At 40.4% G+C, this 25,748-nt stretch overlaps 1 protein-coding gene across 3 annotated transcripts in view; it reads left to right on the top strand.

Moving 5' to 3' along the window:
- Positions 1-8,951: 8,951 nt before the first annotated feature.
- trioa (trio Rho guanine nucleotide exchange factor a) overlaps positions 8,952-25,748 on the top strand; it is a 125,039-nt gene continuing 108,242 nt past the window's right edge. Inside the window, exon 1 of one of the 3 annotated variants that reach the window (XM_064347780.1) lies at positions 8,952-9,450. In XM_064347780.1, coding sequence (XP_064203850.1) covers positions 9,381-9,450 — 70 coding nt within the window. In that variant the 5' untranslated portion in view covers positions 8,952-9,380. The remainder of the gene's footprint in view (positions 9,451-25,748) is intronic. The other 2 variants (XM_064347777.1, XM_064347779.1) reach the window with 2 other exon arrangements.

Genomic DNA, 25,748 nt, shown 5'->3' with positions numbered 1-25,748 from the left:
CAAATGATTCCTTATCTGCAACAGAATATTTTTGTGATATAGTGATGTGGTATTCAGCAAAACATTGCCCAGCATCAACACTCTGCCCAGGCAATGCCCGTAGTGCCAGCTATCCCACCATACCTCCCGGGCAGCCACCAGGATGGGCTTGGCTGACGACCAGATTCACCTGCCAGAGAGAAGAGAGGGAGGGGAAGAGAATCAAGGGAGAGGAAGAGAGAGAGAGAGAGAGAGAGAGAGACTTGTCGTGCCAGCATGTTTTCATTTGTTCCAGCTCTTCTCATTTGAAAGCGTGGAGAAATTAATGTGTTAGCTTGACATTTGAAAGCATGATATTGATATCTGGTTAACTTCTAGATGGGAATTAAAAGCCTTTGGCCTTTCACCAAGCAGTGGTGTTCCAGTCTGACAGACTGTGACAAACTGAATTACGGGGCGGTCACAGACACTGACCACGTCTGTCTGCTTCTAACTGTAACAACATGCAACCTTCCCCTGCAGCTCCGTGTGTTTGGTAACCACAGAGACTGCATTTTTTCCATGGTTACAAAACCCGTCAATAAGACACCCCTCCCCTACAGGTGCTGATTTTTTTTGTTTTTCAGTCTGGCTTTGCTACCCAACCACTGTTCCAGACCCCAGGTGCAGAATGCAACTTGATTCTCACTGATGTTGTCATCAAATTGAATTTTGTTTTTGTGGCTGCCAGAAATCTTGGTGACAAGGAGTCTAGATAGGCTTTTAAATCCACCTTTAAAGCAATTCATGTGTAACCTACACGGAGAGTGTTTAGTGCTGAAGTTTAAGTGTGTATTAGCAATTTGAGTTTGAAATAGAAAACAAAACAACGGAAAAACCAATGGATGTACTTGGTAACCAAAAATAGATAAGCCTGCCATTTCTAAATCAGGTTTAGAAAATAAGGTGGACATGCCTCAAATAAAATGGCTGTGGTAATTAAAACAGGAGGGCTACAAACCAAGGACCTTATCACTATGACTTTGAATCAACACAATGTTCATCAGCTCCCTGCATGTAAGAAACATGATCCACTTACAACTGAACAATAGCCCTTAAAGGGCCTAAAAAATCCCATCTAAGAAACTTATGCATGAGCTGTAAGGACTGCCTGATAAATATCAGCTCGGGCATACTTCATGATAGAAGCTGTTAATGCAATTTACCTCAGTTTAATTCACAAGTGGGCACTGACACCCGCTTTGACTATCTTTCTGAGGGAGTCAGCTCTGTGAAGTTTTACTGAAGTGTTCAACAATAGAGTGCCACTGCTTAGTGATGCTGAGTGGATTTTTTCACCAGAAGTAGACTTACCCCGTGGGACCTTAGATCTACAGTACTGTCAGTGCTCTGTTTGGGTGATCCAGCCCACAAAAGTCTGGCTCTGTCTTTATTCTGGGCACCACTTTCTATTTCTTGCTTGATTCCCTTTATAAATATAAAGGAATACAGATAACCTCCAGCCCATTCTTGAAACAAAGTGACTTCTAAGTCTGTATCCAGAATATTGGTGCTCCCAAACACAGTTATACCCTCATAACAGTTTAGCTTTGGGGTCAGTTCTGAGATGAATTTGTCGCTTGCATTTCCTTTAGCATGCACTGCTTATCAGTGAAATAATTATATAATATTTTATCACGTCAACCAAAGAGATGACAACAGGCATGATCTAAAAACACATGCTGTTGTTTTGAAAACAGTTGCATAATAGTGTATTGCTGCATTTTTCAAAAGATGAAGTTTGAAAATATGGATGGAATATGGGTGATGTGGCAACATGCTTTTTATTGTACTTAATTCATTTGTCACTGCACAAAGAGAGAGCATGAAAAGAATCAACCAAGCACAGGCTTTCCTGATCAAGACTGATCTATTCTTAATATATGAAATACAACAATTCATGAATATATAATTCAATATGTACAGTACATATTATTCCCAAAACACAGAGTTTGAAAAAAATAGAAAGAGAAACATAATTATATCCAGACATTTGGACATATTTATAGAAAAAAACATACAATAGTTAAATGTAAGATGAGTGCACATGCTGCTTGTTCACAAACTGTATTTTTATTGATGATTTTATCAAGGTGCTGATGTCAAAACATATTAGATTTGCCTTTTAATATTTAAATAAAATGAAATTAAAATTCCCATACACTGCAAATTTTAATTGTTTAAATTTATACCTTTATCTTAGTGCTTTGTCTTCAGAGCTATGGATTTTCTGTGGGTCATTCACAGCAACAGTATGTTACATTCACTTAGCAGAGGATGGGTTTGTATGGAGGAATATTGCCACCCTGTGGTATGATAATGCTGGGACTCCTTCCACAATATTTCTACAAGCTTGTATGACAAAATGTCTTCAATGTGTTAAAGAATCAGCATGCAGGAATGAATCTGTACTTTACAAATTTTCACATTATATAAAATTATATTATTCATTAGCAGGAGGCACCCAGGGAAATTTGCATAGCTTCCACTTACCTGGCAAATTTTAAAAATAAATTTTGACAGAAATGAATGTGAATATTTGATTATTTATATTTTTATTGATATTTGTAAGGAGAAAAGAGAATGCTAACCACACACAGCAAAAGAATAATAATAATAATAATATTAAAACATGTGTTTGTCTGACCCGTAAAGGTCCTGATTTATTACAACTCACATACTGCCAACACAGATGAGTACAAAAGAAAAAAGTGCTAAAGTGCAGAAAGAACACTGCAAAACAATAACGTTTAAAAAAGGATCAAATGCTTTTTTCTCTTTTGTAGACCTTTCTGTTGGCAGAACATGATCAGTAATAAATCAGTGTTTTTACAGTCCGACCGATGCATTTTTTGTAGCGTACAATGGAGTTAGCATTTCCTTTTTTTTTCTATATTATCAGCTCTACACACCTACAGTGCAACTCACTTCAGTGTGTTGCCTGAGCGGAACAACACTTTTTCTTGCTATTAATATCTGTAATCCAGTTCATATGTGAAAACAGGAAGTATGTCCAACATTTTGACCCATGGACACTTGTAAAGCTTATTGTGTCTTGGACCTGCTCGCTTGTGCTCACGTCTGGATTCTCCTGTTGCTATGAATAAAGAATTAAATCTATCCTGCTGAACACAAGTATCTAGACCTGTTTGACACATCAGCAAAGCAAGCATTGCATGACAATGTCTTGCCACAAAATCCATCAGCTGGAGAGACTTCCAGGCTGATTAGGCGACTGTGGAATTTAGATATTTGACTGATATAGTACAGCGCTTATGTGATTTCATGTTGCATTTTCACCTTGTTCTCTTGTTTGTATGTACAGTATATGCAGGTCTATTAAAGTACATACATTCTCTTGCACAATATATGAGTACATGGGTTATGATCAAAGCCTAAAAGCTAATTTGTGCTCATTTTCTATAATTATACAATAAAGAATGTGCATGTAATTACTTGTTATTTTCGAAACTGTAACATATACAGAGTTCAAAATAGTGGAAGTATGTACTGAGCTACATTATTTAACTTATAGATGAACTAATTATCATCTAGAACATTTTTCTGTCTAAACAACAATGCATGGCAGCCATATTTTCATAACAAAGGCTCAGCTAAAATTAACCTCACAGTAGTACCTAAGATGAATTTTGCCATTACGTATATTTTTAAAAGACCGTGTCGTTTCATTTTCAGATATGATTTCTCTGAGTGAATCCAAATGCTAAAATGCAAGAGAGGTTCCATTTTGAGGATTTCTGCAGAGGAGGCAACACTTTATCATGGGAATAAAAGCAGGCATATGCTGGTTCTAACATGCTGCAGGTAGGTGTTGGAATGACTGTATTCTCACAAGGGAAGCCATCTGGTGGCTAATTCAGAGAGGGATAATTGTTTGTTTGGTGGTACATCGCTATTGATTTTCTCAGAGGCATTTACACACACCCACAGTCCACTTTAAAAAACTCAATTAGCCAGTTAAGAAGGGCATTTAAAGCAAATGTGGAGGTGACATGATGGGAAGCTTGTGGATGAGAGAATGCCATGACATCAACACTGATTTACAAGCATAGGACTCGTATGGTTCAAAAGGTCAGGAGAGGCATCAATGGAATCTGCTTAATGAATCCATTACATTAAAAGGTTAAATGAGCATTTATACCATACCAATTTATGATTTCCTGTTAAAGTGCTAATATATTATAAGGGTTGCCTTAGTTAATTTTGTACTCAGTGTATGCCTGCAGACAAAATGGCTTCAGCATTGAAATTAACAGTCATAAGTGATCTATGTAGTTGGCTATAATTTCAATGTCATAAGAGGGAGCAACTTTTACAGCAGCCTCCAGCAAAGAGAGGTAATCACAGTAAAAATACTGATATGATAATAAATAAAGAAATAAAACCTGTGACAAACTAGAATTAGATTTGCATAGAAAAAATACTATGCAGTTTTATGTACATTTATATATATTTATTTAAAGAGGTATTATTATTATTATTATTATTATTATTATTATTATTATTATTATTATTATTATTATTATTATTATTATTGATGGTGGTGGTATTGATATCATTTAGTATATTATTATAAATAACAGTTATACATTCATAATATTATTCATGACCATTGTATTGTGACAATTGTGAAGTTTTTCAAGAGTTTATTTAGAAAAATATGAACACACTTCCACAAATATAAATTAAATTAAACCTAGGTTTGCACTCTATTACCAAAATAATAGCTGCTTGCATCTTTTAGTATTAGATATAAGTAGCCAGATATCAGCAGTTAATTATCTGTCTCATTCATACCAGCATATACTACTATTGTATTGCTATTGTATTTTCAATTTTTCAAACCTTGATTTCATAAATATTATCAACACCAAAGCAAAAGTCCAAATGCATAAATCTGAGGCCAAAACAGCATACATGGGACATCATCTGCTATGTTTAATCCATAGGCAATCTTTCATGTGCAGGCACATTGAGCGGATAACCTATGCTAATAGCTTATGGAAGCGGGAGTCTCGCTTGGATAATACTGGCTTCCATGCCCTCCAGCATCCATCATTACTATTAGCACACTTACGGCAAATATGTCCCAAAAGCACAGTGCCAGGCAGCAGTTATGCATTTCAGTGTATGTTTTACAAAGCACTGCCTCAGTAAACATGCTGGAGCATGAACTAAACCAACGTGGGTCATTTGTTTCAGGTTATAAAACTACTTGTTAATAATCCCGGCAATTTCAGTTGTACGGCAATTTATTGAAATTGAAATTACATTACATTACATTACAGGCATTTAGCAGACGCTCTTATCAGGCGACTTAACAACTTACAAGCATTTACATTGCATCCATTTATACAGCTGATATATACTGAAGCAATTTCGGTTAAGTACCTTGCTCAAGGGTACAACGGCAGTGTCCTACCCGGGAATCGAACCTGCGACCTTTCGGTTACAAGTCTAGTTCCTTACCCACTGTGCTACACTCCGTCCTCCTGAAATCCTAATCTATGAGAGAGCATTTTATACCTCTTTCTGGAAAACAAAAACCATCAACATATCCGCACAGTATTTCTTTTACCAGCCTTGGCTGTTATCTGCCAATGGATATGTAAATAGGTTGTGGCTATACAATGGTATGAATGTACATTGGTTCAAGTATATTTCACCTGCAAATGAAAGGTTAGACTTTAAACTTAATCCTGGATTGATGAAAACCACATGTAAGAAACCTGAAAAGTAATATTCCACCTGTATATTTATTTTAGTGCAAGGTACAGCATTTATTTATTTACACAGTTAATAAAACGAGATACAGCACAGAGCTTAAACTATATTTTCAGTAGATTTAAAATTGTGGTTTTTTAAAGTTTGGTCCTGTAGGGGGGAGTATTTCATGACAAAACAGTGCCTAAAAATAAGTAAACAATTGTTTGAAATCCAATGGCCTGCAGGAGGAAGAGGCTCTGAAAAACTTAAAATTATTTTAATAAAATAAGATGAAAAAAATGAACATAGTGATACTACTATCATCTTGTTCATTTTCTCCCGCAAAGATAAGAATATGAAATCACATAATTATTTCCTCACCGTGTTTTGTTGTAAAACCCTTGCTTGTGCTGCCACACTTGACCCTACGATGTCTGTGCATGTGCATATGTGTGTGTGTGGGAGAATGTCTGTGCATGTGCATATGTGTGTGTGTGGGAGAATGTCTGTGCATTAGCTTATGGTCCAGATGGTACTCATATGTTAAAGATGTGTTTTTTATTGTCAAATATTAAACAATGAAGTCTTACATATAAACGTGTAGTATTTTTGTAAAGATATTAATGCATTGACAGGGCTGTTGACACTGGCAATACAGCAATCATACAATTAGGTCATTTGGATGACTTTTTTTCAGCAATATGACAAAATTTTATGGATTTTAGAGTAAAACAATAAAGTTAGGACAAAGCCAGATGAGGACTGCTGAGTGGCTCATTCACTTAAGTTGCCAGGCTGTGATGCATGGATGAGCCCTACGGTCTCGGATCTAATCCAGACTGTGACAATGCCTGCTGTGACTGGTAGCTCCATCGGGCAGCATGCAGCTGGTGATTGCATTTCCCAGGGTATGAGAGGGTTCAGTTGGTTAGAGGTCTGAGTTTCATCACTGTCTTGTGGCCCCCGCTGGTCGATCAGGTACCCGTGGACCGCAGATTAAAGCCACATGAAAGGTTTTCCTCCCACTCCGCTCTATCCAAGCATAATTGTAGCCTGCGATGTGGGGGGAAAAGCAGCTGGTGACACTATGTGTTTCGGAGGAGAACCACGGATGTCTGCACTTTCCTGAATCAGCAACAGGGTTCACGCAAGAATGTAGTCATGGTCACAGATAATTGGACATTCCAAATTCAGGTGGGAATTGGATATGTGCAGCCCAAGGCTGGGTGCCAGTTAAATTTTGTTTTTAAACAATAAAACCAGCTGTAGGTCAGGATTGGGGAGCTTGGTGTTTTAATATTTGATAATGTAAAGCACTATGTTATAGAATTATCACGGGAAACAATCTTCAGTTCTGGATGCTTTAAATGTGGTTTTCAGTAATGCCTCACATGGGCTGCAAGTTCAAAAAACTCCATCTGTAAGTGTCTGCCATAATGAGATGTTCAGTTCGAGCCTGCCTGCTACACAGTACAGTAGGTGTAACGAGCACCATAGTATACATTATCAATAAACAATTTTTACATTAAAATAACTGCATTGAGATCACTACTGAATTTTTTTTTTTAATGTGCTTATTCCCTTTTTCTTTTTACAAATACCGGCAAGGATTGCTACCTTTATTCTCATCTCACAATAAATAAGTCAAGAGAATATTGGTTGCATGAGTACAGTTTGTAGTAGCATTGTGTCATTTCTTTTATTCTTTTGGCAAGAGGGTAACATTGCGTGGGTCGCTTCTTTGACAAGAGATGACAAAGGAAGCTTAGAGTTAGGCTTACTGAGGTTAAATACATATTTATATGATATATGTTTAGGAACCACCAACCCAGAAATAAAACAAACAACCAATAACAACAACAGAAAATCAGCAGCAACAACAGTAAAAACAAATTGCTAAGACAAACACGTAAATCTCCTAATTGAATTTATTTTTTTTTATTTTTTTTTTGCACATTTGTGAAATAATTTAAACAGGATTGTGCCAAATCATCTGGCAGCTTTCTTTGGGGAGTACGTCATTAACAGCAAATGCCCATAACGATTGTCCATCTAAATTCATTTTTAGTTATGCTTGCCTTTCTTTTTTGTATAGAGCCTAATACATAAAACCATCTCAATTGTCTTACTGTTGTCAAAGCTTTTTTGTTTTGTTTAGTTTATTGAATACTGGATTCAGAGATAGCAATGTTAAATCTATCTTTTAGGCTTTATGCTGATGAAAATGTGTCATTAATCAAATCTGCAAACAAATCACATCTCTTACTGTTGATTCCATTTGAATTCCAGTGTCTGTTAAACAACATTTTGAATAGTAAGAATGAATTTATGTATTTTCTGTATAAAAAATAATTTTCTCTTTGGTCTTTTCTTTTTTCTCAATCAATGGGGTAGGCTTTCAGTAGGAAAAAATTTGCAATTCATCCCTCTAGCATCATTTAGGTGAACTGTATCTGGCTGCATAAATGAGCATATAGTAGGCTACATATTGTCTACATTTAATTAGGGTTTGGAAAGTCATAGCCCCTTTGTGGACTTTCAATGTTTGTATAAATATTTTGTTGACTGGAGGATAAAATAAAACAAATGAAAATTATTTAAATTTGTATTGAAATGTGATATATGGGAGGGAATTAACACTTTTGTGCAAACTATGACATGAATTTGAATGCTTTTTATGTGAAAGCGAGAACTTGTTACAGAGTTCCAATCTGTTGCCACTATAATTTGTTCAGTGGGAGATTTTATCTGACAATTTTATCTTAAAGTTTAGGAATACCTAAATCACCCATTTAAGACCTTAAAATGGCTGCTGAAACTGTTTTTTTTTTTTTTTAAACAGCTTTTGGTGATGGAATTACTTAAGCTTTTCCCAAATTAGATATATCTTGATGTGTCCGTAATTATTGATAATTTTACAATACAATAATTGGAGCTACCTGAACCCATTTCCACCTAATGAGTAGGCTAGCTGATATATTCCCATGCTTAGCTATTTTTTTACTCCTTCTAATTCTTGCATAAGCTTGTACACTGGTAGCCAATGGGAATTTATAATTTTTCATCCCCTGTCATTCCTGTTGACACATTGTAGCATGTCAGACAAAGTGATTTTGCGGGGAAATGGTAGGTTATTGCAATGATCTTTGATCACCCATTGAGCTATCAGAGAAGTAACCGTTGGAGTTTCTGGAAGGAGTAACGCGAATTTATCGCGTTACCCCCCTGCAAAACAGAAACACGTTTACTCTAAAATGTAGGATATATGGGTGCTTATCGTGTCTGTTTGCATCCCCCATCAGTGGCATACCCTCATTAACAATTTACAGCCGTAAGAGTCCATAGCTTTCCTGTTTCCGGAGGTTCCCGGAGACCCCCGATCCCCCCCTCTTCCCCCCTTCTTCACCGACTTCCCTTTTCGGCTCCACTCGGGAGAGCCGCCGGCCGGCGCTGTTAATTTGTACTATCCAAGATGGAGGTTTACTGCTGCTCTTAGCATCGAGGTGTGATCCTGTCTGTGCGTGTGTCACAGTATACGCGATACAGCCAAGGGGAATAATTTTCTTCGAGTTCTTGACACATAAAAAGAAAAAAACTGTTTACTGGGATTTTCGATTGCAACCTGAATACCAGCCATGAGCTCTGGGGAAGGAGCAGAGGAGACGGCAAAGGACGCGGCCGACATATCGGCGTTCTTCAAATCCGGTAAGGGAGAAAAGGGACGAGCTGAGCGTAGCTACAGTGCCGCTGTCGTCAGTGTTGAAATACCGCAAAGGGGGACATTGTTCCCAGGCAGTCTACAATATGCATACATTGGGTGGGTGGGGGAGGTAAACCCATTAAACAGACAACGGATCTGCAATTATTTAACGTATAATGTTAGCAATATGTAACTTAGTTGAAACAACAGTGGATGAGATCATAAGAAATTATAGGCTAGTGATTTAGTCGGCCGCCAGGGAGGAAAATGCCACAATTCTTGATGGAATATAGCTAATGTTAAGTATCTTGCTAGCCGTTGGAACCATCGTCTAAGCAGGGCGCAGCAATTTTGCTGCTACTACCTAGCTTGCGTAGTCTATCTCGTTACCTAGCTGGATAATTAGGCTACTAGCTTACTGAAATAAGCAAACTACTAAGGGTTTAATAACCTACATTAACGTGCAGATATAACGTCTAGCTAACTAGTAATAAAATAAACATGGGCGTTAAATCACAGTTCTGATTCGCAGTCATTCAAGAAACTAAGTCTGCAAAATATAGAGCTAAATAATCAATTTGGGGGTGTAACTAGCAAACAGAAACGACGGGAAATTCAATGTAACGCAGCTAATGTGTTCGCGACATATCTGATCACCATTTGTAAATGTTTAGCTCACTTGCTATTTTGTTATTGAGTCCATTTTGATAGCGCTTGTTAGCCATATAAACAATACAGTGTTCTGGTTCCACAAGTTAGAAAAATCACTAGATATTTGCACATTAGCAACCGTTTCATTCGCATTTGAGATACTGCATATATCTAACTAGTTAATCCAACGTTCATTATTTGCCTATTAGCTTGCAAATATAGTCCAGCCAATCCGTTATGGTCGCTAGCTAACTTTGCTGTCTGAGCATGGCTGTTTGCGAACTGGCTAGCTAGTAACATTGGGCAGCTAGCTGGTGGTAGCTGGCCTGCTAGTGCTAACCAGCGAAGTGCTTTGTGTAGATAAGATAGCAAGCCAGTTAGCTTTTGGTACGTTTAAATTTGGGAGGCTAATTTTAAGCGGAGCTATACATATATGTGCTATAACTACAATTTGTGGAATGGTAGAAATTGTACCTTGGCTGGCTAAGCATGTTGGCAACGGTGTAGATGGCTAGGTAGCCTAACTACCTGCCCGTTTAAATCTGAGACGACAGATGCATTTTAAAGCATCGCTTGGCCTCTTTGCTTTATCAGTTCACAGGCGTAGCTTCGGTATCGCTGCTATATACATGCGTCTCAGATAGGCCTTAAATGTCAACAGCTACCGTTAGGTTGCAAGTTAACTAGCCAAATTGTTACTTGTGCTTGCTAACGGTTGTTTGTTGTTTAGCGACCAGGCCAGCCATCCTACTACTAGCTAGATACTTGGTAGACATTTTAAAGCTTGAACATGGATATGAAAATACACGTTTGTGTTAGACTAGATGGATATTAGCATAATATGCAATAAATCTGTCTTAATAGAGCAAAATGTTTTGGTATCCAGCAGGCTGTTATGTTTTCATTAATTTGCAAACTGACGCTTGCTTGTATCTAGAAAGCAAAGCACAAGAGTGGGACTGAGGAGTCTTTTGAAATCTGTGCTCTTGAGATTTATAACGTTAGTCTAGTCTACATGCGTTTTATACACGCTGACTCGTTTATCCGCTGTCTCTATTTGCAGTTAGCACCATTTAAGGCTTTGCTGTAGCATAATTGGAATGTAGCTGACTTTTTATTGAAGCATGGATGGGGTAGCTAGTTGCTAGCCAAGTCAGCAGGCTCAGATATCAATCCATAATGTGAATAGATACCATTTAACGCTAGCCTACATACTACTGTTCCATTTTTTACGGAACCACGAGGCATACTTGAGGGGCAAGGATGTGAATTGCAGTATTTGAGGTGGAAATTCCCACCCAGCTACCTCAGTCTCTGCAGTGCTAGGCCTTAAATAATAACGTTAAATACAAATGCAATTTTTCAATTTTTAATACATTTTTGTATAACGGAGGTGAATTTGTAACGTGAATATTTATTCCATTTTAAATACCAGTATCTTCTCTTTTCTTGTTTGTACAATCTAGATTAAAAAGGCCTGGTTTTGAGTGACGTAATCCTGTTATCTGGAGGTGTGAATGTTTCTTCTATTAAGCCAAACCAAGCCTACTAGCGCTGCAGCACAAATCAGGATTTTGTAAACGCCTTTGTACCCGCCCAAGGCTAATATTTACAGAGAGCTACATGAAGTTGACGCAAATTATACTTCAAAATGCATCTATTTGACGTTTTGCAGTACACACAGTTTACCCACAAGCGAACTAAAATTGATGAGTGCGTCTGTAGCTATGGTACAAAGGTACAGTTCGGGGGTTGTGCTCAGAAATTCATAAAATAGTTTTAAGACTTTATGGCGCGATAAATTCTCATACATAGCATTTACATTTATTCATGTGTGTATTATAATCAAACCTTTTTAAAACAGTCTGAAATTCAGTGTTTTCATAAACTATTGTATATATAACCATTTGAATTAAGGTCCCCCTTAACCTTTAATAAATCTTCTTATTGCTAATTTAGCTATATGGAATGTGGCAGCCACTGATTTGCTTACATCTCTAGTGCAACACGTAAGAGAAAAAAAAGGAAAATTACCCAATTGATGACATACTGACCTTCCAGATGTTTGCACATGGACAAATTATGTTGTATCCAAGGTAACGGTGACAATAAATTGCGCTGCACCATTGTCTTATTGATTTCTTAAGGGAAAAAGATGGTTTGTGGTGGCATTGTTGTGGTCACATGGACCACTCTGTGCGCTTCCGTGCTGCGTGTGTTGAAAATAATAAACCACAAGAGGAAGCACTGCTGTTGCATTGCTGGGCTCTGTAGAGATTTTCATCTCCAGTGGCTTTCAATTGGAAATACCAATAACAGACCAGTAGCAATTGACTGCAATGACAATGAGAGATCAGCAAGAGGCATCTCATGCATAGTAATCTCGCTGCTGTCAGGGGAGTTCCCAGAAACAAGTCTTCTCCCACTTGCTTTGTTTAGTATTTTTGGTTGGGCATCAGCATCCCTGATGCAAGAGTTTGGATACAGTCATTGCAACCCTGTTGTGGTCTTGTTTGTTTGCTGTCTTTAGCCAGCTATCATCTTCATTAGGCTGAGGTGCTGTCTGAAGTTTAGACATTTGCTTTTATTTGCTTCCTTGTGGGGAAAATTTTTTTGCGTTTTCCAAATTTGTTTGTTCTTTATTAATTTATTAATTGGTGGTGCTGCAACACAAAAAAGGTTTGGGGGTTTCACTTGAATGTGTGTTGTCAGAAAGCAAGATGGTCAGAGATGACTGAATACTGCATGGTTTTATGTGTGTGTGTGTGTGTGTGTGTTGTGTGTGTTGGGGGTGGGGGGTGGGGGAAGGGGGCAGATGGGGGTTGATCTTTAAATAAAGATACAGTTAACGGTTATCAAACCTTCAGGCTACTGCACAGTTTTAAAATTGCCTCCAGTCCCATTGCTCCAAGCCCTTTGCTGTAACTTGGATGGGTTTTTTCCCTTTCTTTCTGTGTGGCCATGTGGGCTGGCAGTGTAGTATAATGGTTAGGGAACTGGGCTTATAACTGAAAGGTTTTGGGTTCAATTCCTAACTGAGGCACTTCATCTGAACTGCTTCTGTAAAATATCCAGCTGTTTAAATGAATTGTACATAAAGAATGTAAACTGTGTAAGTCCCTCTGAATTGGAGCATCTGCTAAATTTCAGAATGTAGTGTTTGAACTTGCAGGAGCCTACAGGCTATGAATTTCTTCCCTTTGTTCTTTTTTCCTTATGATTTTATCATTGATTTCTTCTTTTTTACCTGTTGGATGCCGCCAATGGCAACATGAGCTATGCAAGAAATATCAGCCTTACTAAATGCACCAGCACTTGCTGAAGGGTGAGCATGCTGTTGCCCAGTCAGTTGTAGTAGTAATGTGAGATCTGCATAAACTGTGCTGTTTATGTACCAAACTCCCTTCTGCAGCATTCCCCACCAGTTTCCTCTCAGGCAGGGTAAACATACCTGCATCTAAAACCGAATACATTTTTTTACATTGTCTTTTTTTTTTTTGCAATGTAAGGCACTTGTTTCATATTGAAAAATGTCCTTATGCTTTCACAGGCATTTCATGTTTCAGTGTCTGTGCATGATGTTCCCTGTCTAATCTATGCATGATGCACTTAATTTCCATTCCCTGAACTGTTTTTTTTTTCTTTCATCTGTATGCAGGTGACTGCCTTGAACCATTTAGTCCATTTACTATTTGTAGGGTTCTACAGGCTATGAGTTTCTCGCCATTATTTTTTCTCTGATTTGTTCCTATCGTTTTAACTTAATCTTAAAGATGAAATAAGCAGCCGTTTCTGCACTTCTGGGAAGTTGGAGAAACGCTGGATGGGAATTGTATTACAATGGCCGTTTTTGCAGAGCACAACAGAATTGTAAAAAATGTTTGATATGGTCTAGCTGATATTTGTTGGAGCGGTATCTCAACCGGTAGCATGTGGGTTTTGAGTGGCAGCACTCTTATTTTAGGCTAAAGAACGCAGGCAGAATTAAAACCACTGCAACTCTGGTGGGATGAGGCCGATCGTGTCCTGGCTCTATGGCCTTGCATTCGCTGTAAGTTAATGTAGCCTAGGCTTGAACCTGTGGGCTAACCAGTCCCTTAACTCACAGAGCCAATCAGGAGCTAGAAAAAACCCTATCTGCATCCTTGCTTCAGCTTCTACGGTTTAGTACATGGGCTCACGATACAAAAAATGCAGTGGTGTCAATTTCTGCCCAACAACAAGTGAATGTGTTTTCTCATAGACTGAGATTTTTTCTCTCTCGGTCTTTGCAGACACATTTGGGAATTCTGGCTAGCGGACACGTCTCCTTTCAGAGGGGAGATTTTTTTCTGGCGTGCAGTCATCGCGGTCCGCGTCCAGAGTTCACGACTCTGTCACCATTCAGGGCGCCTCTCGTGAACGGCTTTTACCGATTGTGATGACTCCGTCTGTGTCAGGGAAAGGTCGTGATGACCTACATTTTCACAGCTTCGGCACATGCAATTTATGTCTTTCAGCGGGCTGCAGGTAGAGCAGGATCCTTATGAAGAAAGCTCTGCTGAGCAACCTCCTTTTACAGGGTCCAGAACAGATGTCTTTGCCAGAAAAGCTTTAGCTGTGTTAGTTTCTTTTTTTAAATTTATGTATTTACCATTTTTTCAGTACGAATGGGGCCCTGCTGTGGTTCGTGACCCATCTATTCCAAACGCATTAGACATATTTGGGGAAACTGGTTAAGAACCCTGCTTTGGGTTATGTACAGCTAACTCCCTTTTTTAAAAGGGATGTTCATTGTTGTGAACATGATTTTTAAGATTTATTTTAAAGATAAAGATAATTTAATTCTTGAGGTTTTGTGGCCAGGTTTTGGCATTCTTCACTTTCTTCTGATTGGTCCAGTGGTTTCATGCAGGTCTAGCACTGACGCATGTTGTGGTTCTTGGCTGCGACTCCCCTAGCTTCCAATGTAGGTGTCATTGTGCATTTGGGGGCTAGGATTTTCAGAGCTTTCGATGTTCCATTCTTAATCACAGTCCTTGCTTGCAGGAATCTCACTATTTCATTGGCCCTTTAAAAATCAGCTATTAAGATTTCATATGCATGCGTGAGAATGATGAACCAGGAATGGCAGGCAGTATTTATAATGTGGAGCCGTGTGTGGGTCCTAAGGAAAGGTGATAAGCAGGCACAAACCATGCATTGACAATTCAATTAACTCGTGGCACAATACTCAACTGGCTATCAAGTGCAAAAAAAACATCATTCAGTAAAGCCATTATGTACAATTCATGACAGGGCATGATTTGTTACTGTGAGCTAAAACTGATCTGGAACATGGTTAAGTGACCTCACGGATGCTTTGGGTTGTCACAGTATCAGAGCCTAGACCATGGAGTTGTTTTAATTGACAGCATTAATGACAAAACATTTATTTTATCAGCAATATAAGCATGTCAGCATTTTGCATTTAGCTTTTTCAATGGTAAATGTCACATGATTCACAATTTTTAAAAAATTCTAATATTTTGTCATTTGAAAGTCCCAAATGGGTGAATGCATAAATGTAGGGTATGTGTAGACTGTAGAATTGGCATGCACAAAATTATGTGGTTATGAAACTAGTTAACTTGAAATATGCCTTTTACAATTAAACCTTGCTAATGAGTATATGCCTGTGACTCATGCATGAACTGAAATACAGGCTTATAGACTGTGTGTGACAATAATTGCTTTTCAATTCTGTGTAAAATATAATAAAATACAATATCATTTTGGGAATGTGGAAATAAGCTGGCTGAGATGCCAAATTAAATGTTTGGTTCTTAGATTTACCATAATGCAAAACAACCATTCAGTCCGATCACTCTATTTGCAGTAGTGGTAGCAGAATTGATGGTAGAAATCTGGGAGCCAAAATGAGAATGAAACGCTTGCAAATGAGGTGTTTAGACCAGCATTACTGTGCCATCATATAATAGGTTGTTTCATCCATAAGTGATACCAGTTATTGTGTTACTTGGCCCAGTTTAACACATGTTGACGCATTTTGATGGGATAATATCTCTGGCCTTTTAATAGGTAAGTATAGGGCCTGGCAGATATGCCGTTTCATCGATTCAACTCGCCAGAACGACTTCAGACATAAACACTCCAAAATGATTCGTCCTGTTTTCCTTTGGATGAGGCTACTACTTATTTCATATTTTATTAAAAGCTTGAGTTTAGAAGTACAACATTTAGTTGAATGCAAGCATGAAGGTTCCAAGTTTTTAAGAGCAATTTTCAATAGCTTAACACCTTTAGGTTAGTGTCAGTTTAAAGGTGGTACCCTTTGGTATACTGGCTCTTGGTGGGCCTTCACTTGCTGCCTTCATCTCATCATATTATATCAGGGGCCCTGATATAAGCCTCTAATATGACTGCAGATTGGTGTTTCTCTGAAGGCACTGTTAGGGAAAATGGCATCATCATCCTCCTCCTCCTCCTGCTCCGTGTAAGCAATGACTGAGAAGTGGGAACTGGTACTGCTTCAGAACACAGTGCGGTATCGGGGAAAGCCAGGCCTGACCAGCCCGGGGCCCCAATTTGTGATATCCAGGCATATTTAAACCAGATGCAAGGAAATGACTTTTACAAATAAGTACCCAAATCTGTTTCTCCTGTAAATGCCCACACATAAATCATCTATCATAAGAGAGAAGATGAAGGAAGATAACTGCAGAAATAGAGAAGGACCCAGAGCCTAGGCTACATTGGAAGACGCTGCCCCGGAGGTAAAGCCAAACCGATGGCAGTGTTTGGTAGGGAGGGACCTCTTTTAAAAGCCTGTACTTCTGTACCACTGTACATAAGGATGAGTCACTCGTGGGGAAGAAAATAGCCTTTTTGGTTTGTGTAGTGGTCCTGCAACAAATGATCATTTTAGCAACAGATCATATGAATTGTGTCATTTACTGGATTAAAGTAATATTCAGTATTAGGCTACTTCAACTTTGTGGAAGATGTATGACCGTTGTTCCAGCATATATTGTTTAGGTGGGGAAAGGTTAACCAAAATAGCCAATTAATTACGGTTTCTTTTCAAACTTTGTTGATTTATTACATAACTGTCCTCTCATAAAGCATTTTGAAATGAGCATTTTCTTTTCCATTTTTATGTAACCAGCCTCATTAAAAAAAAAATACAGTCAACAGCAAACTGGAATGGATTTTATACAGCAAAGCCATTTAAATGGTTCAATATTGGAACCAGTCCGTCTTTTTAATGCATGCAACTCTTGAGCTAATGTGATTTTTTTGGGGGGTTAAAGAAATGCTTGTTTTAAGCATTAAATAACGATATTTAAAATGAATATTCCCCTGCGCTTTGCATCTTCTTAAAGAGGGCATTGTGCCTAGCTGGCGAATAAACCTGATGCTCCCCGATGTAGGAGGACTGTGTCTCTTTCAGTTCATTGGGTTCTGATGTGGAAAACCAGAGCCAAAATGGAGATGAGACACAGCTGTGATGAAACCCATGCAAATTTGTAAAATGGATGGGCACAGCACTGTATTGATTATGTAAGACGGTGTAAATGATTGAGGGTTACAGCAATCACTGTTAATTACAGAAATCTGTGTGCTTTTGAAGGGAGAGAGCATAGATCTGAGGCTGCTCTATCAATCAAGATGTCAGATTACATTGCGTGACTATCAGCATGTGCATGACTTGGGGGGACTCATTGGGAGGGCGGGGGAAGGGGGGGTCAAAGGTCACAAACCATAATTTCTTTCTATTTTTAAATGTTAAACTTGTTGGATGAGACCAGATGATGTGGTGAATGTGGTGGTGGCGATCTCGAGGGAGCGTGTCACGGGACACGCGGTGCCGTGTGAACGAATGAATGGAGCCACTCACTCTCACGGGTCAGCTGACCTCCGCGGTCGGCTGCGTTACTCAGCGGGCTGAACGGCGCGGTTAAAAGGGTGATGGCGGAAGGGCGGGCGTGACCGGCCCGTCCGCGGGCTCACGGGGTCCCGGGGAGAGGGACGTGGTCGGTGGTGGCGGCTGAGATCTGGAACCTGGTGACGTTCAGCTCTGATGTCTTTGCTGTGTGAAAGGCCCGCTGTAAAGCTCGGGGACCGGTTTCAGAAAGCATCGTGACCGTTTCCTGAAGCTCACAGGAGCGCGAGGAGGAGCTGCGGACTGAGAAAGGGGGCGTGTGAGGAGGAGCTGCGGACTGAGAGGGGGGCGCGTGCGTGCAGCCCTTTAGCACGGCTCCGGCTGGATCCGCCGCGGTGCCGCGCAGAAGCTCCTCACGCGTCCGCGCGGCCCCCTGCGGCGCGCTAATCTTAGCCGCCGGCGTGACGGAGTCGCGAGGATCTCGCGATAAAAGCGCGGGGAGCCGCCGAGGAGGCTCGCGGTCCGAATCGGTCCTCCTGCGTCAGCCCCGCGTCTTGACCCCGGCTCCTCTCGCCTCCTCCTCTCGCCTCGGTCCCGTTCCTGCGTCGCAGAACAAACCTCAGCGGCAGACTGTGCGTGTCAGATGACAGCCCCTGTGCAGTGCTGCTCTGTCGCGGTGTTTCCTTCCCATGAATCTGTCAGTCTCTGCTTCTAATGTCATGAGCGCAGTTATTAGTGGAGAGAGCAGATTGGACTAGGGTGCATATTTTACTCACCACTTAAGTTACATCACTGGTAGAATGTACACACGTTTTTTTTGTCATGGGGTCAGAGCATTACCCAATGTTTTTGCTTTACATTGGAACTCTGTACGTGGTGAAGTCTGAGCATGGGGTGTGGGTCAGAGTGGAACCACATTAGTCTAATTGGTATTTCAACTGGGTCATAAGAAATTGTTCCCAGTGGTATTTCTGGGCAGTTCTTTTAAAGAGCATAAACATATTGTATGCTCATCCCAATTTAGAACACTGATGAGCAAAAGCTTGTCATTTGGAAAAGAATGCAGCGCACGCACGGAAGACGGAACTTGAATGGGGAAGAATGTCTTGGGCTGGGATGCCAGCGAACTGCTGTGCACTTTGACCTTATGAACTTTTTATTTATTTATTGTCCAGTACTTGCACGACATTTGTTAGGTGAATACCGTTTTTAAGTGAACATCATGCACCAAATGGGAAATGGCAGAGCATTTGGTGAAATGCTTTACTGAAATCAAGGACTAAGCACAATCGGAACAGGAAGAATACATTTTTATTGACCTTAAAGGGTAACGTTACTGAAAGTCAAATTTACTGTAGCAGGTATCCATATGGAAAACCTCTCCGTCTGTTTTTGTAACTAAGAACACAATGCATGTGAATACCTTTTACGGTTTCATAAGAATTTTTTTTTATCCGTCCTTGCTGTGATTCTCAGAATTAATTATAAGCTAAAATTAGAAATGAAGATTTCTTGATAAAAAGAGCCGTTGGTAAAGAGATGTAAAACCCTCCAAGAGGTTTTTACTAGCCTACCAACTCAAAATGAGGATAGAAATTGTTGCGCTTTACAAACATATAATGAAATTAACTTTCAAAAATTCAAAATGGAGGAACATGTTGTTGGCACACTGTTTTCAAAAAAGGACAGCATGGACAGAATAACTTCTGTCCAGAATACAGCCAGCCAGTGGCTGGCTATTACAGTGATGACTGACAAGCATTTTAGCCAATGAAATAATTTCAATCGGTGTCTATTTTGTTAGGCTTGCATAAATGGACACGTACTGTTTCTACTGTGTAAACAAACCAGAACTTTTTCACGCACACTGAGAACGTTACGCACCGGCAAAAAAAAGTTCTTGACATTTAAACCTAAAAAGGTTGTGGTTTTACAACAAAGATTTATTTGGCAACTTCTGAGTCTAAACGGAAGACTGAGCATTTGAATGCATTGGAAGAAATCGCTGATCTGAGTGAATATTTCTGAGGAGAATAATGAAAGCAGCTTTGACTCCACAGCAGTGGCCATGGTCAGTGAAGGCCTTTGTGTGAAGGATTCCATTTTATGTTGGTGAGCATCTAAATACATTCTCAAAACAAATGTATTATTGTTCAGTACACTTATAAATAAGATGTAGGCCTGATTTTTAGCAATAAATGTTGAATGTGAAATTGTGGGATGTTTGACATGTTGATGGGGGTGTTTGAAGTAAACGTCAATCACTGGACCTCAATCAATGGATCAGTAAACTAGATGGCTAATGCAGTTATTTTCTACAATCTTCCAGACGTGCTACTGCCAGAGGTGACAAGGGGAGAGCAAGGTGAGGGAGGTGGACAGAAAGGGGGTGGGTGACATGCAGGGGGGGCAGGAGGAGCTATTTTCAGTGCACATATAGTATACAATATATAGTGTTTTATACCTCCAATATATAATATCATTTAGTTGCCAATTATCCTTTCGGAGTCTCCAAATAGACTTTTTGGAAAACCACCTAGACATGGCTCAGAAAAAACAATGCTGAATAATAATTTTGTTGTGGTGGTGTCATCAGATCACATATCTTGGATAATAACCTTGTTGGGAACACATGTAATCCGTTTCATTTATTGAAAAAGATTTATGGTTGATAATGATATATAGCTAGAGGCCCACAAACATACAATCAAACCCAACACTTGGCAATGATGTATTTGTTGCTTTGGATCGCTTGGCTAATTGTGCCTTGGGGAGAGAGCGCACCTTTAGGGACCGTGTGTAAGTGCCGCTGTTACGTTTACGGAGAGCAACGAATGGCTCAAGTTTGCAGCGCACATAATCCAGCAGGTGGCATGCCTTTTATGGGGTTGCGTGGGTGTTTCCTTATGCAAATCAACATGAACAGGCATGTGCATTTATGAACAATTGGCATTCATCCTCTGATACACCTGGAATAAGCACAAAATTGAAGGTCTGTGCATGTTTCATAAATCTCAAGTTGGTTTTTTGTGGGAGCTTTTATTAAGCACAAAAGTAAGAAGAATTTAAGAAAGTTTTGTGAATGAGGCTCAGTGTTTCTAATTGACAAAAGACTCTTAAGCATATATACAATGGCAGTTGCTTAATACAAAATCTTTCCATTGTAAACTAAGCTGATTTGTGCTCTACTGTGTGTAATTTATTTTTGTAGTCCATTCCAGTGCTTTTTGCGTGGAATATAGACCTACTCTTAAAGTATATAAAAAAATATTGATATTGGATATGAACAGATATTTCAAAGTAGGTATTTATAAAAAACGTTGATGGCTGAAATTAAATGGTTCAAAAGCTTTGACTATGCTGCATTTTTGTATTTGTGAGGAAAAGGTCTTTAAAAATGTTTGAAAGCACACTGTCAAACTCTCCTGCATTTGAGAGGTGAATTATGCAACCTGGCATCAGGGAATTCCTTCTCTGCGACAGCAATTTCCTGCTTTGCTGCAAACATACTTCCTGAACTGTAAAGTAAACAAAATGCAGTCTTCAGATATGGGTAGTAGTGGCGCAGTTACCTTTTTGATTAAGGAGGGGTTGGAGCAGTAGCAGAATTCCTTGCTCTGCCTCCTCCAGTGGGCTGCGCTGGTTTGTTGAATCCGGTCCCGGAAGCACAGGTGCTCAAACTGGGGCGGGTTAGCGGGGCCTCGCAGTGCAGCGCAGCGCCCGCAAAGTGTGTCAGACCACCCGTTCCGCGCCAGCGAGGCGTCACCCGCCACTCAAATCTTGGCCGCCGCCCCCCTTCGGAAGCGAAAGCCGGCCGCCCGTTGGAAAGGAGGCCGTCCCACTTTCCGGTAACTTCTCCGGCGTGACTCCTAATTGGCGCAGGCTCGCTGAGGATTTGAGTCCTGGCCCGGCGCAAGCTCGTCCCCTTCCTCGTTTCGCGAGGCGCGTTTCTGGAGCTCTGCAGACGTCACCCTGCCCTAGTTAGCCACTGAGCCTTGAGCTATGGGGCTCTGATGGTTTACCCAGCTTCCTGACGCTGCCACTCTGCTCTTGTCGAAACCTGGCACTGATTCATGGGCGTAAAGGGTTCGCGGCCTAGTTTGGGCCCTGCTGGACTCGATCCGCCTGCCACAGCCACAGATCGATGAAGGTTTGTTTTTTTTCCCCACCTCTGTTGCTAAGATCAGGCAAAACTGGCCTGGGTGTTTTCCTCTTGTGGTCTCATCTGTTGAGCACTTGTTTCTTTTTATAAGTGTCTGCCAATAATTTACAAAAGCTAACTGTGTAATTATGGATATAGCCTACTGTTTCACCCTTTGTGTCAAAGCCCCCTACCCTACTTCAAAAAAACAAAATATGAAAGGAAAGATTCAAAACAATATCAGTGCTAGCATACTAATAAGGTGTCTGTTAGTATCAATTCAGGAATGTGGCAATTTGGAAATCCACAGAACAGTAATACAACTGGATACATTCAAAAGCAATTCACACATAAAGAAAATAATGAAATAACTATTGCTCCTGGACACAGTAATGGTTATTTCAGCTTTTGTTTCGGAACCAAACTCAAAACTGGGAGCTCAGATTTTACACACAGCCTGATTATCAAAGGCAGTGCTACCGTTTCAGTATTTTGCTATCAACAGGCCCATCGGCAAGTAATCAAAAATACGCTCAAACGTCATCTTTGCAACAACTCTGAACCTCTGCTGCGATATAGTATTTGCGGACCTCGATCAGCCCGATTGTCAGTTCTGGGAACGGCCGTAATTCACCCGATTCGCCATTGGCCGAACTGCGACATTTCTCTCCTCTGCGGAGTCGACGAAGTCGGCGTTGTCGGTCAGGAAGCGGCAGCAAACGGCTGCCTCGGCACGCGTGTGTTGTGGTAACACATAATAACCACATACGATAACGATTTGGCAAGGGCGGTTATCATCCCATTGTGTCTTAGCGGAACCGCGGGCATCGCGAGTGGCGGTGCCGTGAGGTTAGGCTATTTCTCTGCAGAGGTGACAGTTACGGGGACGTTGCCGCGCAGTTCCTTTTCTGTGAGGGCGTTTTTTTAAAAAGGGCTGCTGCTGTAATGTATAGCCTATGCCCTTGTTACCTTTCACCTATATTCCATTCGGTTTGCGAGAAGGCCCTGTGGCACACTGGTTACACGCTGTTCTAGTTAAAGGAAACTTGTGGTTCCATTCTCAGGTTGTGCGTGCCTGTGGCACTTTTGAACACAGTATTTCACCTTAATTTCTTTATTAGTTCATTCCTTATAAATGAATAATGTTAAAAACGTCAGCAATTAGTATTTAGGCTTCGGTGATTGCGTAGCTATGTGTCGGAATGCTGCATTCTGTACTGTAACGAGCAACAGGATTTTTGGAGGATCTGTGTTTTTAATTTGTAATATTATGTAAATTATCTTGTATATGTATGCTTTTTACAATTATTCATTCAACTATAAGCCGTTACCTGGTTGTTTTTGACTCCTGAAGTTATGACCTGGGGGCAGATGCTTTCATAATGTTTTTGGCAACAACAAAAGTTGCTGAATGATGATTGTGATGTATTAATAAGCATAACATGCACAGCCTCTTCTTGCATCATTATAATCTTTAGGTAGAGGGTTGCAAAGAAGATACAGAGAACACCCAAAAAGAAAACTTAAAATGTCCGTCATTTCTAGACGCATGTGAATTTGAGTTGAGTAATGGTGATAATCTGAGAACTGAAGAGATCCCATTGATTGCGCCCTTCAGCGAGAAGAACACTGCCTTTCATTCAGGAACCTGAGTCAGGTGGCGAATCTGTCGGCAAGATCTAATTCCCTGTCCTGCGTGAACAGGCGCTCTGTCAGTGTTGTTTTTATTATTTGTGCTTGGTGTTCTTGCCTGTCTGGTACTGAAGTCTCTGTGTGTTTTGGCTTTGGAGAGCTCCTGCAGTAACGGGCATCCAGTCGTACAGGGAGCCGTCTCCTAGGACTTTAAAACATCGCACTCTTTCATTCAGCTGACCAGCAATCCAGCCCCTCACAGATTTGGTTAACTTCAGAGAACACTAAAGACCTATAATTCTCATGTCTGATCCGGCTTGCGATCCATTGTGCCGAATTGACACACGCCTCAAAAACTGCATCTACTTGAGTGATTATTTACACCTCGAAAAAAAGGCTTAGCTACTTTTTATTTTATAGAAGCAGTATTTCTGAAATTCTGGGGCCTACATTTTGTAACACATGCATCCTGTTTGAAGAATTTGTATCTGCGTTGTGTACAGTAATATCACCAAATTGCTTTGTTTTGCATTCAGGGGTGGGGGTTGAGAAATTTGTCCCAGATGAAAGCTGGGATCAGAACGGTCTCGCAGGCTTGCACACTCTTTAAATTGGCTGAGCAGGCTGCTCCGTGCCTCCCCCTCAGAGCTGTGACTGCGGCCTGTTCTGCGGGGGTGCGCAGGGCGGGCGAGGCGTTCGGTGCAGGAAGGCGAATATGGCCGCCGCATGCGACCGTTCCCCCGGGCTGGGCGCAACGCCGGGCCGCCGCCGTCTCTTTCACGAGCTGGCGCACGAGGCCTGCTGATTGAGGAACCAGGCCACTGACGGACTGAAGGGGAATTGTTCTTTAAGCCCCTCCCCACCAACGCACTGCTACCTGGAATTCCCCCTAGCCCGCACGACTGCAGAATCTTACCACTTTCTCACCAATGCTCTATTTGTGTGACTTCTAATTCCGTGTCGTAATTCTTTAAACGGAGTCTCTGTGGAAACACTACACAGTGTGCGTTTGACCAACAGGATTAATTCAACTCTGTTGTCAAGTTCAACAGCGGGTCATGAAACGCAGTTAAGGCCTGTGCTTCTGCGTCACACACAAACGACATGAAGAAACCCTTGATAAACTAATTGGACTCTGTCCAAGCCACAGTTTTGAAAGAAGGCCGCCTTCGGCAGCAATTAGTATGCCTCAAAATAATATCGCTGGGGACCCAACTTGGAAAAAAAAGACTTACAGGATCTACTGTGTCAAAAATATAAAAGGGCCACCCCTCCCTATTTTGTCTGGCTCTTTAACAAGGGAAGGCTTAACTAGGACACTGAAAGACTGTGTTGCATGATGAACTTATTTTAAAAGAGAAAAAATATTACAAGCTAATAATTCACCTAGGTTTTTTTTAACCTGCAGGGAAAGGGCTTGTTTTGACATCCTGAGATGCCATGCAGCAAATTCCCAATTGTTGACATTGTTGCATTTACCTTTGAATCCAATTTATTTTTTATTTTTACTTTTATTTTATTACAGCGGCTTCAGTCTTATGGTTTCATAGCGAACCTTTGGCAATGGGCATTAAGGCCAAATTCAGTGATTTGAGGGCAGGTTTAGTCTGTGGGAATCAATGATGTTTGCACTGAAAGGGCAGAAAGCACAAAGCATTATGAAAACACCACAAACAGGACTACGAAAAGAAAGAAGTAAGAAAATGCACCAATTGCAGTGGCTGCGGTGACGGAAGGGAGAATAACTCTATTAACTGACTGATGTGCAACCCAGTGGAAATCACCATCAGTGCGCAATCGTGAGATGGAGAGTGGAGACGTTGGACCAAGCCATAGATGTTTTTGGAAATCATGGATCCCTCTAAAAATAAAAATGAGATCATTGGACAAAGTTCACGAGGAAATGAGGAACTTTCGAAATATCTACGTGTCTAGGATCTAGCAGTCTGTGGTGGTCCAATCGCAAAGTAAACGTGTGGGACACCTGCAACCTATTTATTCTGGACACCTACCCG

This window comes from Anguilla rostrata, chromosome 8 (genome assembly GCF_018555375.3).
Source record: "Anguilla rostrata isolate EN2019 chromosome 8, ASM1855537v3, whole genome shotgun sequence".
In the NCBI taxonomy this organism is placed as follows: Eukaryota; Metazoa; Chordata; class Actinopteri; order Anguilliformes; family Anguillidae; genus Anguilla; species Anguilla rostrata.
The sequence above is the reverse complement of the archived record's forward strand: the minus strand, read 5'-3'. Positions and strand labels throughout refer to the sequence as shown.